The sequence below is a fragment of the Lynx canadensis genome, chromosome B4 (genome assembly GCF_007474595.2).
Source record: "Lynx canadensis isolate LIC74 chromosome B4, mLynCan4.pri.v2, whole genome shotgun sequence".
NCBI lineage: Eukaryota > Metazoa > Chordata > Mammalia > Carnivora > Felidae > Lynx > Lynx canadensis.
The window spans coordinates 66,942,979-66,958,243 of NC_044309.1; the positions used below are offsets into that span (position 1 = coordinate 66,942,979).

A 15,265-nucleotide genomic window follows, 5' to 3' on the forward strand; every position below is an offset into this window, starting at 1 on the left:
GGTTTTTAATGGAAGATGTACTCGAATCACCTGAGGGAGAATTTCTAACATATCCTCCACTATTCTGGTGAGGGAGATCCATGGGAATGAGGGATGGGTAGCTTAAACACTTCCTTAGATGATTCTAAGTAAGACTCTCAAATAGGAAATTTTAAAAGATAAAATAAAAATGAATCAAAGGCCCATTCTCTTTTGTAAATTCCTACTAAAATATAGTGATTGTCTCACCCAATAACCCCACTTTATTTCCATGATCTCTTCTACCTAGTTGCTCATAGTTAATCAATTACTATTTAATTCCTCTTGATTTTTCTCTCCTAAGTCTATCTAGAATTACTCTGTTTATCTTCAATATTGCCACTATAGTCCAGGCAACCATTATCTCTCTCATAGACAACCCTAATAACCAATCTCCCTACATGAGCACATGTCTGCCCTCTGTGCACCCCACTCCCAGAGAGAAAGCTTAGAACTGAAAATCTGGTCAAGCCACTACCCTGCTTGAAACTTCTCAATGGGTTCATGTTCCTAGACTGAAGATCAGAGTAGCTCACATGACTTCTGAGGTCCTGCATTATCTGGCTCCACCTACTTTACCAGTGTTTTCTTATGCTTCTCTGACTGCATTAGCATTCTTTCAGTTCCTTGCACTTGCCAAGTTCCCTGTGCCTTGCATGACCTTTGCATCTGCTGTTTCTTCTGCTAGGCATGCTCCTCTCCCCCTTTCAGAGCTCAGTTCAAACATCCTATCCACAGGGTAATCTTTTCTGAAAGACGACCCATTATCCCAAAGTCATCTCCAATTATAAGTTTTACTCATTGTAACAATTCTATAACATTTACTGAATGCTTATTATGTGCCAGACACCATCTTCTTATATTAATTCACCCTTACTATAACCTTATAAGGAGGTGTTCCATAACTATTTTTAAGTAAATGCATGAATACATGAATGAATGAATGAGATGAAAATCCTAGGGCAAGGGTACCTTGAAATTCTACAAAATGTAGTTTAGGAAATATCTGTCTACTTTGAAGGATTTCATGATAGTGATTTACATATACTGAAACCACACTTGAAAATAATAAACTGTCAAAGATTCAGTGAAAGTGTTACTTAGCAAAAGTATGAATCTTCAAAGCTTCGATAGCTCTCATAAGAAAATATGTTTAATTAGATACAGAAGAAATAGTACATTAGTAATATGAGAGTATGAAGCCAAAGGCCGTATTGGCAGTATATGTATGTATATTCTTATACAGATATAGGATTTAGATGATACCCACAAAGGAGTTACTTCTCCCAGTCATGGTTAGTACCCTGTGAGAGCTTTTATTCAGTTGGCTGAATATCTGACTACAACAACTTGCTTCTATCTCCATCTCTGTACAGTAAAAAGAAGATCTGAAAGATGTCTTTTAAATTCACTTCACACAAATAGAACCAGGTCTTGGAATAAAATATCAATAATTTAAAAAATTGAAATATTCTGGAGTTTGGAGAAAAATGATAGCGTAGGAGAATCTTGCACTCACCTTGCCCTATGGACACACTGAGATAACAGCTACATCTTTGCAACTAACTAAAGACAACCCGAGGACTGGCAGAAGGGACTGTCCAGCTACTCATACAGAGAAGGCCACATCAAAAAGCATAAGAGGGATGAATGTTGGAAATCAAGCCTACTAGTGAGACTAATCACAAATGGAAGGAGGGGTGCCTAAGTGGCTCAGTTGGTTAAGCATCTGACTTTGGCTCAGATCTCATGGTCCTGATCTCATGGTTCGTGGGTTTGAGCCTCACAACGTGCTCTGTGCTCACAGCTCAGAGCCTGGAGCCTGCTTCAGATTTCGTGTCTCCCCCCCCCTCTCTCTGCCCCTCCCCTGATCACTTGCTGTCTCTCAAAAATGAGTAAGCGTTAAAAACAAAAAAAAATGGAAGGAATACCAGAAGCATGGAGAATGGAGAGGATCAGACACCACACTAGCCACACCTGTCCCTGGGACCCTCACTGTGAATATGAGTCCCCATTACACCCAGCTGTGGTCTTAACTTGGGGAGCTTTAAAAATAAGCAGGGCTTAGGGCACCTGGGTGGCTCAGCTGGCTGAGCGTCAGACTCTTGATTTTGGATCAGGTCATGATCTCATGGTTCATGAGCGCACAGCCTGCCTGGGATCCTCTTTCTCCCTCTCTCTACCCCTCCCCAACACGCTTGCATGCTCTCACTCTCTCTCGTAAAATAAATAAACATTAAAAAAAATAAGCAGGGTTTGATTCTGGGAACTTTAACAATCAACAGGCTTACCTCCAGGAGAGCAGAAGGTTGTAGGAAACTGAGTCCCTTCGCTGAAAGAGTCAGCAAAATAATTCTATCTGAGACACACAACCAAGCAGCAGTTTGAAAAGCACCTAGAGGTGTATGTGAAGATTTACTGGCTTATCTTAGAACATGTGCTGAAGAGGTAATTTCAGGAAATTTCGGGGGCCTTCAGGAAATTTCTCGGGAACAAAAGTGCTTGCAGGTACCATTTCTCTTCCCCATCCCCCAGCCTAGATAGCTGGATGCATGAGGACCCAGTTCTAATACTCTCCATCTACTCTGCTAGCACCGTGTGCCCCACCCCAGCACTTTTCTGTGGACCCCATACAACCTGCCCACCTTGGCTTCTCTCCAAACTGTCTCCTGCTCCACCAGACCCTGCAAGCAACCTGGGCAAAGACTGGTGCTACATCCAAGTTACTCCCACCATGAGGAATCAGGAGATATAACCCCACACACCAGAGTATCTGCAGTTCCAGCAGCTGAGCTTCTTAGCTGCTGCCCTTTGGTGCACCTGCAGCTATGGCAGAGCTTGTTAACTGCCAAGAACCAGGCTAACTGCTGGCTCCGACCACCAGTAAGAGCCTGGGAGCAAGGCGCAAGGGAGCAAGCACTGCCTTTCAGTGAGGGCTAACTGCAGACAGCTCATCTGGCTGCTGGCCCTACCCACCAAAAAGCCCATAGCTGCCACAGACTGGCCTCTTAACAGCCTAGGGATCATTACTGGCCCAGTGTGCCCACACCAGGCAAAGTGGGTCATTACAACTGGCCATGCTGAAATCAATCAAGACTTAGTCACAACATGAAGGAATATGCAGCCCACACAAGGGACACCTCTTGAGACCTGGTTATAGTGACCACAAAGGACTGCACTACAGGGCACCACAGGACCTCTTCTATACAAGGTCACTACTTTCAAGATCAGGAGATGTGGCTGACTTTTCTAATACACATAAACAAACATAAAGAGTTAGACAAAACGAGGAGACAGAGGAATATGTTCCAAATGAAAAAATAAACAAAATCACAGCAAAAAAGTTAAATGAAGCAGAGATAAGCAGTATGCCTGATAAAGAATTCAAAGTAATGACCACAAAGATACTCACTAGACTTAAGAGTGAATTAGCTCAGTGAGAACTTCAACAAAGAGATAAAAATATAAAAAATAATCAGTAACACATTCATATCATAGGGATCCCAGAAGAAGAAGAGAGACAAGAGGACAGAAAACTTATTTGCAGAAATAACAGCTGAAAGCTCCCCTAATCTGGGCAAGGAAACAGACATCAAGGTATAGGAAGCGAAGAGAGTCCCTAACAAGTTGAACCCAAGGAGGTCCACACCAAAGGACACAGCCATTAAAATGACAAAAAGTAATGATAAAGGGAGAAGTTTTAAGTAATGAAAAATAAAAAAAGGAAACAAAGTATTAGCTTAGGAGACAGCTTTGGCCTCTTCCTGACTTCTGAACATGTAATTGCTCAGGAGGATAATGGAAGCTTCCATATTATTCTTCTCCTAATGGAAATTCTAGAGGAGGGATCCTCCCCTCTCCTCCAAAGGGAGCAGAAAGGTATGGCTACATGAGAATTTACTTCTTTACTTCCTTTCAAGAACTTTTCTCTGTTCCACATCCTAACTCCTGTTCTTGTTTAATAGAACCAGAGTTTAATGGCTTACAACTCAGGTGCAGGCCCTGCTTCTAGGTTTAAAATGGGAGCTGTTGAGTAATATATGTGAGTAGATGCTCCTCTGGATCTGAGCTGTGGTCTCTTCTGTGCTCTCCTTGGAGCTTGTTGAGTTGGCTGTCAACCCAGTTAGGAAATAGGGGAAGCAGGCCCCAAGAGTATTGTCTTTCCTCAGGCCAAGATCTCTCCCTCATATGTGGAATCCTTGGTGAGGAAGCTTAGGAGCTGCTACTACTGCCCATGGCACTGGCATGTGACACCCAGTGACAGAGAACATGCAAGTGTGACCGGGGTTCCATTCTCTGGGCATGACAAGCATCTGGCCCTTTCTCCTGGAGATTAACTGGAGTGTAGGAGTGTGGCCAGTGGTGAGGAGGCCATTAGAGTTCTCATCCCCTTCCCCATACAGACACTTTTGGATAAATAACAGAAGTAATAGGTGAGTGGCCATATTCCAAAGCTGACTCCCTGCCCCAATCCCTCAGGGAATGTTGCCTGATCATCTGCCAATGAGTTTCTGGGGCTGCCTCTATCATAAATACTCTGATTAAAATGTAAATGTAGCCAACTTATCAGCTTCCCATTAAAATGACTCTAAAAATGCCATTAATCAGCTGAAAGATACGTAGTGAAATATCACTCATCAATTGTAACTGCTTATGATAATTAACAAAGCTTTATATTTACCCCAAGCATGTGTTGATCTATCCATTATGCCAAGGTTCGCTCTCACACTATTCGTTTTCTTCCGTAATGCATTTTTGCTGTTATCCATAGGCTAATGAAAGCCAGGAAATCAATAAATATAAATTATGCATGCAAAGAAAAAAATGAGAGAAAAGAACACCATTACATACAAGGGAAACACCATGCAACTAACAACATTTTTTAGCAGAAATTTTGCAGGCAAGAAGGGACTGGCATGATATATTGAAAGTGCTGAAAGGAAAGAGCCTATAAACAAGAATACCCAGCAATGTTATCATTCAGAATAGAAGGAGAGATACAGAGTTTCCCAGACAAAAGTTAAGGGAGTTCATCACCACTAAACCAACCTTACAAGAAACCTTAAAGGGAATTCTTTAAGTGGAAATAATGAGAAATAAGAAAATTCTGAAAGAAAAAAAAAGCAAACATATAGTAAAGGTAGGAAGTAGATTAATCACTTATAAAGCCAGTATGGAGATGAAAACACAAAAGAAGTAAAATCAATTATACCTACAAAAATTAGTCAAAGGGTATCCTTTGATACAGGATACAGGATGCAGAATATGACTTCATATACATAAGACATTGAGGGGGAGTAAAGAATTAATACTTTTAGAATGTGTTTGAACTTAAGTGACAATCAACTTAATACAGACTGCTATACACACCAGATACATATGAGACCAATGGTAACCACAAATCAAAAACCTATAAGAGATACAGAAAATTGAAAGAGAAAGGCACCCAAGCATAACTCCAAAGAAAACCATCAAACTATAAGGGGGATAGAGTAAAAAGGAAGGAACAGATAAGTACAAATAACCAGAAAACAATGAACAAAATGGCAATCAGGAAACACCTATCAAATATAACTTTAAGTGTAATGAGCTTAATGATCCAATGAAAAAACATATGGTACAGAATAAATGAAAAATCAGACCCATCTATATACTGCCTACATAAGATTCACTTCAGACCTAAAGACACAGAACGAAAACGAAGAGACAGAAAACATATTTCATGAAAATGGAGGTGCAAAAAGAAGCCAAGGTACCAATACTTACAACACACAAAACTGACTTAAAAACACTGTAGCAAGAGACATAAAGGGATTGACCTAACAAGAGGATATAACAATTGTAAATATCTATGTACCCAAGATTGGAGCACCAAAATAAAATGAATATTAACAGACATAAAGGGAGAAATTGAGAGTAATACAATCAGAGTAGGGAACTTTAACACCCCATTTACATCAATAAATAGATTATCCAGACAGAAAAATCAATAAGAAAAGTGTGGCTTTGAAGACACATTAGACCAGGTGAACCTAACAGATACATACAGAACATTCCATCCAAAAACAACAGAATACACATTCTTTTCAACTGCACAGATCATATGTTGGGTCACACAATAATTCTCAATAAATTTAAGAAGGCTGAAATCTTATCAAGCGTCTTTTCCTACCATAATGGTAGGTATGAAAACCATAATGGTATGAAACTAGAAATAAATTACAAGAAAAAACTCTGGAACACACACAAACACATGGAGACTAAACAATAAATGGGTCAAGTAAGAAATAGAAGTGGAAATCAAAAAATACAGAGAAAAATGAAAATGAAAATACACTGTCCAAAATCTTTGGGACACAGCAAAAGCAGTTACAAAAGGTAAGTTTACAGTGATACAAGCCAGCTTCAAGAAACAAAAAAAATTTCAAAAACCTGGTTCTACACCTACAAGAGCTAGGAAAAGATGATTAAATCTCATAGCAAGTGGAAGGAAGGAAATAATAGAGATTCAAGTGGAAATAAATGAAATAAAGACTAAAAAAAAATATAGAAAAGAGGAATGAAACCAAGACCCAGTTCTTTTAAAAGATAAAAATAATAAACCTTTAGTCAGACTCATCAACAAAAAAAGGGAGAGGACATGAATACATACAATCAGAAATGAAGGATAAGAAATAACAACTGATACCAAGGAAATACAGAGGGATTATAAGAGAATATTATGAAGAATTATATGCCAAAAAATTGGACAACCTAGAAAAAAATGGATAAATTCCTAGAAACATACAATCTTCCAAAACTGAATCAGGAAGAAACAGAAAATATGAACTGAACAATTATTAGTAATGAAGTTGAATCAGTAATCAAAAAACTCCTAACAAACAAAAGTTCAGGACCAGATGGCTTCACAGGTGAATTCTACCAAACACTTAAAGAATAGTTCATATTTATTCTTCTCAAACTATTCCAAAAAATAGAAGAGGAAGGAAAACTTGGGCCAGTACTACACGGATACCAAAACCAAGGACACTACAAAAAATGAAAACTACAGGCCAGTATCTTTGATGAACACAAATGCAAAAATCCTAAAAAAAATATATCAGCAAACTGAATTCGACAATACATTTTAAAAAATCATTCACCATAATCAAGTGGGATTTATTCCAGGGATCCAAGGGTGGTTCAATATTCACAAATCAATCAGTGTGATATGTCACATTAACAAGAGGAAGGATAAAAACCAAATGATCATCTCAATAGATGCAGAAAAAACATCTGACAAAATGTAACATCCATTAACGGTAAAAACTTTCAATAAAGTGGATTTAGAGGGAACATATGTCAACATAATAAAAGCCATATATATGAAAAACCCACAGCTAACATCATATTAATGGTAAAAAAATGGTTAAGAATGGTAAAAAACTGAAAGATTTTCCAGTGAGTTCAGTAATAAGACACAGATGTCCACTCTTACCACTTTTACTCAACATAGTACTGGAAATCCTATGGCAGTGATCACACAAGAAAAAGAAATAAAGGGCATCCAAATTGGTAAGGAAGAAATAAAACCATCACTACTTGCAGATGACATGGTACTACATATAGAAAACTTTAAAGACTCCACCAAAAACCATTACAACTGAATGAATTCAGAAAAGTTGCGGGATGCAAAAGTAATATATTGAAATCTCTTGCATTTTCTGTATACTAATAATGAAGTAGCAAAAGGAGAATTAAAAAAACAGTTCTATTTACAATTGTACCAAAAAGAATAAAATACCTAGGGATAAATTTAACAAAGGAGGTGGAAGGCCTATACTGAAGGTGATAAGACATTGATGAAAGAAAGACAACACAAATGGAAAGTTATACCATGTTCATACACTGGAAGAATTAATATCATTAAAATGTTCATACTACCCCAAGCAATCTACAGATCTGATGCAATGCTATCAAAATACCAACAGCATTTTTCACATAAATTGAACAAATAATTCTAAAATTTGTATTAGAACCACAAAAGACCTAGTCAAAGCTTTCCTGAGAAAGAAGAGCAAAGCTGGACGTATCACAATCCTAGGTTTCAAGATATACTACAAAGCTATTGTAATTAAAACAGTGTGGTCCTAGCACAAAAACAGACACATATATCAATGGAACAAAACAGAGAGTACTTGGGGCACCTGGGTGGCTCAGCAGGTTGAGCATCTGATTTTGGCTCAGGTCACTATCTCACGATTTGTGGGTTCAAGCCCCGTGCTGGGCTCTGTGCTGGAGCCTGCTTCAGATTTTGTGTCTCCCTCTCTTTCTGTTCTTCCTCTGCAGTGTGTGCACACTCTCGCGCGCTCTCTCTCTCTCTCTCTCTCTCTCAAATAAACAGTTTAAAAAAAAAAAAAAAGAATCCAGAAAGAAACCTTCACTTATATGGTCAATCATCTAATGACAATGGAGGGAAGAATGCACAATAAGGGATAAGACTGTCTTTTCCACAAATAGTGTTGGGAAAACTGTACAGCTACATTAAAAAAAATGAAACTGGACCACTTTCTTACACCATACACAAAAATAAACTGTAAATGGATTAAAGACCTAAATGTAAGACTTGGAACCCAAACACCCCTAGAAGAAAACATAGGTAGTAATCTCTTGGACACCACCCTTAGCAGCATATTTATGAATGTCTCTTCAGTCAAGAAAAACAAAAGCAAAAATAAACTATTGGGGTTACATCAAAATAAAAAGCCTTTATGCAGCAAAGGAAACCACCCACAAAACAAAAGGGTAACCCAGTGAATGGAGAAGATATTTGCAAATGACATGTCCCAGAAGGTATTCATATTCAAAATATGTAAAGAACTTATTATACAAGTCAACACTAAAGAAAAACAATCTGATCAAAAAATGCACAGAAAACCGGAATATACATATTTTTTTAAAAAGGTATACAGACGGCCAAAAGACACATGAAAAGATGCTCAACATCACTAATCATCAGGAAAATGCATACCAAAACCACAGCTAGGAATCACCTTAATACCTGTTAGAATGGCTAGAAATAAAAAGACAAGAAATAACAAGTGTTGGCAAGGATATGGAGAAAAGGGAATCCTCCTGCACTGTTGGCAGGAAGTAAATTGGTGCAACAACTGCAGGAAACAGGAAGGAGGTTCCTCAAAAAATTAAAAATAGAAATATCAGGTGATCCAATAATTCTACTATTGGTTATTCACCCAAAGAAAACAAAAACACTAATTTAAAAAGATATATGCACCCCTATGTTTATTATACATATGGTCAAGGTATGAAACAACCTAAGTGTCCACCAGTAAATGAATGGACAAAGAATATACAGTATTTATATATTATGCAGCCATAAGAAAGAATGGTATCTTAACATTTGCAACAACATGGATGGACCTAGAGGGCATTATGCCAAATGAAATTAAGTCAGACAGAGAAAGACAAATATTATACAATTCCACTTATGTGTAGAATCTAAAAAACAAAACGAAGAAACAACAACAAAAAGCCCAAACAGACTCTTAAATATAGATAACAAAAGGTGGTTACCAGATTGGAGGTGGATGGAGGAATAGGAGAAATAGGTGAAGGGAATGAAGAAGTACAGACTCACAGTTATAAAATAAGTCACCAATGTGAAAGGTATACCTGAAACTAATATAGCACTGCATGGTAATTACACTTCAACAAAAAAAATCAAAACAATCCAAAAATGGGAAGTTCACACTGGAAAATATTTAGAATCGTCAATCTCTTGGGTTCAAATACTTAGTGACCCTCAACCTACAATATTATGGGCCCAAATCTACATTAATGCCTGCCACATAATGAATATTTATCAAACTAAAAAAGAACCACCATTCTTGAACCATTCATTTTTGTAAATCATCTACTGGACTCTAATTGGAATGGATTACATACTCATCACTACAGTCTACAGATCTCTACAAATAGAAGTATTAAGTCAGTGGGCATAGGCATTTAATTTTTATTAGGCAGAACTGTATTCTTTCCGAAATGAAGAAAAAATATTTACACTTCCATCAATAGTATACAATATTTTTAATATAGATATTAAATCAATTTCCCTTTTAAATCTGTCTTATTTGCTCAATTCCATGGGAAAAGCACAGCACCTACATTTACAGCCTAAACCTTACTCATCCTATGGTACTGTATTACAAACATGACTTTCATGTTTATCTTAAATGGGAAAATGTATACATAGTCTTAACAAAAACAGGAACAAAATCAGTAAGGATAACAGAATAAAATAAGTAAGGGGAATGCAGGCCTATTTTATAAAATCACTCAGACTATATATACACACTGTCAAATACCCACAAAGGCTAATATGTTACCCTGAAAGAAGGCACAAAATATATAACCGTTTTTCACATTTACCAACTCCCAAAGGACATCAAAAATTTGGTTCCGCTTTAAAAACTGCTGCCCATTTTTGTGATGAGAATAAAAGTAGGCTGAATCACTTCTCCTACTCCATTATACCTTGGTGTTGAGATATTAGGTAGATGACAACTTAGAAGGAACAGAAGGATTAATAGGTTGATAACCATAAACTTCTATGCAAACTATATTAGGGTAATAAGTATTTTTATTTAAACTTTAAAAGTTGATGTCAAGAAAACCAATTTATTATGAAAATCATTCAAAAGTTATTTATTCTTTTTGTGTATCAGAAGCTCATAAAACTTTTCTCATACTCCAGGCTGACTTTCTATCTTTAGATGATTTGACCATGCATGTTATCAGTCTTACTCTGAATCTAAATTACTCCATCTAAATCAGATATCATACTAGAGTTGTTGCTCAAACAACAGTGATTTTTTAAATAATTTGTCAGAAGTAACTGCTGAAAACATTTTACTTAAAATATCCATCAAGAAAAACAAAAGAAGGGGCACCTGGGTGGATCAGTCAGTTGCCAACTTTGGCTCAGGTCATGATCTCCTGGCTCCTGAGTTTGAGCCCCACAGTGGGCTCTGTGCTGTCAGCTGAGAGCCTGGAGCCTGCTTTGGATTCTGTGTCTCCCTCTCTGCCCCTCCCCCGCTCGCTTGCCCTCTCTCTCAAAAATAAAATAAACATAAAAGAAAAAAGAAAAAAAGTAGAGCACGCAGAATTCTGGTAATGGCTCTATCATCTAGCAGTTGATGTGGGATGTCCAAAGAAAGTAAACATCACTACATCTAGGAATGGTCTATTCTAAAGTTAACTTCTTTTATCTTTAAGTCTTCTTTAGAACAAGATAAAGACTACTAAAAAAATCAGTAAGCCAATGAATAAGTAACCTTATTAGTAAGAGAAAGAAGGAGTATAACCATTTATCTCTAAAGGAAAGTGAGTATCAGAATTTTTGACCAGGAAGGCATAGCAATATATAGCTTCCTCATTATTCTAATGAGAATTCCACCATAAATATAATACCTGCTCAATAAGAACTTGCAAGTGGATCCCAAGTGGAATTCAGTATATCCATGTAATGTTTTAATTTCATACAGGAGTATCTGACTAAAAGTTAATAAATTAACAAACCATTCACCTATTGACTGTGTCCATCTAATTGAGGCTGATGGAATATCATATTTTGTTTTTAAAGCTAGGTCTTGTTCTAGCCATATATTTTAAAGGGGCTGCTAGCCTTTTCAACCACTAAAATGAAGTTATAAACTTTGAAACTCTGCTGCTAGATAATTGTTCTGCTCAATCTCTAATTAATTTGTTCATTCTTCAGTCCACTTGTCTATCCATCCATCTCTCCAACTTCTAATCACACAGTGTGTCTATCATTAGACTTAACATTGGAGCCCCTACATCTGCAGTTGGCCATCAGAATATATTTCACTTTCTTCCACCATCTCTTTCTACTTTCTAATGCTCTAGAAGAACCCCAGCAGTGAAAGAAAACTTCCTTTTCTGCTTACATGAATGAGGGGATACCTGTGGAACTCTGTGAAGACTGTTAGAATATGCAGATTATAATCTACTATATCAGACATGTATATCATAGAAGAGTTTAATTGCTCACTAAAGTTATTTATTTTACCTGGAATGTAGATGCCACTGAGTCGTATATAATCTAAAATGGTTTCACAGTATTTCTGCTTAGATTGCATAACAATCCCAACTTTTAATTTCCAGAAAAACATCATCAACATTGTGTCAAACTCCCTTTTTCCTTAACCATTTTACCCTCGTGTCTTTGCAAATGCTATTCCTCCTTCTGGTGGTCCCTCCCTGTCACCTTTCCCACCCTTACCTTCCTCTGTATGCAAACTTCTACTTATCTCTCAAATTGTAGAAATGTTAAAAGTAAACAAAAAGGTACTAGAAGGTACTAGAGTTAGGTTAAGGGACCTTCTGAAAACTCACCTGTATCTTGTGCAAGTAGTGTTCTGTCCTGATGGAGCTACTGGTTTAAACGTGATGTGTGGGGAAACCTGGGCTGATAGCAGAAATCCCAAGGCAAGAATAATGAGTGCCACAGTGGTACCTTTAAAAAAAAACAAAAAAAAAAAAAACAAGTTTTACATCAGAGAATAGTTGGCAACATTATTTCAAACCAGACTGGGTTTTCCAAGACATATCTCTGAAAAAACACCTTTATCTTCATTGGAGTATTTAAAAAAATGTTCCTAGTAAATATACAGATTATCAGAAAAACTCACTAGCACATTCACTGTGAAACAAGAAAACAGTGAAATTCAAAGCAAATATATTTGCTAGCCAAGCAGTAGACTGGTGATAATTTTCTTAAATAACCAAAAGCCAGAAAACATTGGATTTTTGACAGTCTCAAAATCAATTAACACGACCAGCATTACTACGTGCCCAAGATGTCAGAAAAATGAAAGGCAATAGATTCGCACCACATGTTGCTTTCATTGCCAAGAAAATTGTTCTAATGGCATTCTCTCATGTAAGACCCCAAATCAGTAAAGTAAAAACATGCTGAACAATTCAAAAGCAGCTGAAAGAACATTTCTTTTCAAGGAAGAGGAGCTTTCTTTTTTCATGACTTTAAGGTTCCAGAGATGATATATCACATGCATTAATTTGTCTTTCCTGTTGGTATTTGGAAGTAGAATCTTTGATTTTAAGTTGTAGAAAGAGTGATTAAGTGCATCACTTAAAAGGCTCACTTTGGAGACCCTTAGAGACATCCTGACAGTAAGAAACAAAGTTTTCATATTTGACTATTGTTCTAGTCACTGTGAGGATAAACAAAAAAGAGTCACAAAAAGGAAGAAGAAAGAAAATATGATTGCAGTAATTTGGACAATTAATTGGAGTGGCACAATGAGTTTAAAATATGGAATTTAGGGAGAGTATTTACATAGTAGTAAAGTTTTTACTGATTAAACTGGGAGATAATTTAAGATATGACCCCAAATCCTATTAAACGAATGGATAAAAGAAGAACGTTAGGGAGCACTGTGGAATGCAATGGGAGTATATAATGGCTGGGGTGTATGTGTTTAAGATACAGGGGATGGGTCAAATTAAATCTGTGGTTAATTTCCAGCTCTGTCGTTTCTTGACTTGTGATCTTGGGCAAGGCCCAAGATCAATTTTGTCTTCTATAAAATGGGGCTTACTGAAAATACTTAACCTTGCAGAACTGCAGTGAATTTTAAATACCATACTCAACTTGAAAGATTTTGGTAATGCTATACCATGTATTTGGTAATACTATGTCATAAGAAGCAGCAGCAACACACACTCAAAACTGTAGAAAAAAGTTGAAGGAAGGGGAGGCCTGAAGGGGTGATAGGAAGTCCATTTTGCCATATTGGGCCAAAAAATGCCATGAACCTAAAATCATAGTTTGTTTTCCCCTTGTTGGCTTAAACTCAGAACTAGGAATAGTTTCAGGAGTTTCTTTTCTGAAAAGACTATAAGAGCCCTGAACTAGGAAAATGAAAAGAGGTCTTTTGGAAAGAGAGGAGATATACTGGGTCTATTATGAAAATCATCCCTCTCTCTTCAAATAAGACAAACCATGAATTTTACTGTAAATTTCTCTTTCAAAGAACCTAGGTCCTTAAGTGTTTTTTTCAACCTGGAAACTTCGATACTTTAACATTGTAAGGAAACAGGATACTTTTCTTTCATTGTGTTTATCAAATAATCAAATAATTTACAAATGAAATGTAAACTCTAAGATGGTGTACCTACCACAGACTCACGTACTTCCAACTCTAATGCCTAGCACACCGCAGATCCCTACAAGTATTGGTTGAATGAAGGGACCATAGTGCCACAGACTTTTGCAATATTGAGTATTTTTGAAGAAAACAAAATCTTCAGACTATCTATGAGGTCACAGGGTTAATATGGTACATATTTGAGTCAAGAGTTCTGCAATATGTACAACATATCTCTTGTATCTATGCCTGAAAAGGTCCAACTTACCTGCAAAATATGGTGAATGGACCATTCTAGATACACAAAATTCCTAAAGAGCTGAAGGTTTAACCCTTCTTAAGTGCAAATTTAATTTTATCTTAATGCATTTTGGATGACAATATTTTTTAAAATCAATATTATACCTTTCCATTCTTTATTACATATAGCAGTGTTTCTCAGTCCTGATTTCTTATCGGAAGCAAATGCTTGGGATGTACATAAACCTCTGAATCAGTCTTCAGAAAATGGGGATCAAACATTTGAGTTTTAAATAGATCTCCAGATTATTGGCATCACATATGTTTGGGCATAAATTATTTTATACATATATGTGATATATCACATATATCATTGATATATCACATATATGACTTGTAAAATAAACTTTCAAGATGATAACCTCCTTAAGGGAAGGAAATGGTATCTTAAACGACTTCATTTATGGAATAAATTTTAAAACGATCACCTATTCCTGTCATATATTCATTCATATACCTTTAAGGCTTAAAACTACTTGAATTATCTATTTCCTTTCATTTAATAACTTACAGATATCTTATCAGCCACTTGCCAGTATTCAAATTATAGTTATTGCCTGATGAATCATCACTCCAACCCAGATTTAAGTCCAATTAAGGAAGGCCTTAGATATTCTCCAGTGTTCTGTGCACATTGGGCATATTCTTTATATTTTAAAAGAAGAGTTTCTCTTAACTAAGTATACTGTGAAATTTTGCGATTCTGATATAATTTTCCTAATAAAGATGTTCTTCACAGAAAGTGAAGTGTGTTGGAT

General features: G+C 36.6%; 1 protein-coding gene across 1 annotated transcript in view; it reads right to left on the reverse strand.

Annotated features, from left to right (window-relative positions):
• The window catches only part of SLC2A13 (solute carrier family 2 member 13), a 377,212-nt gene that overhangs the window by 114,775 nt on the left and 247,172 nt on the right, over nucleotides 1-15,265 (reverse strand). Inside the window, exon 6 of the mRNA XM_030322194.1 lies at nucleotides 12,433-12,553. Within this exon, the coding sequence (XP_030178054.1) occupies nucleotides 12,433-12,553 (121 nt within the window). The remainder of the gene's footprint in view (nucleotides 1-12,432; nucleotides 12,554-15,265) is intronic.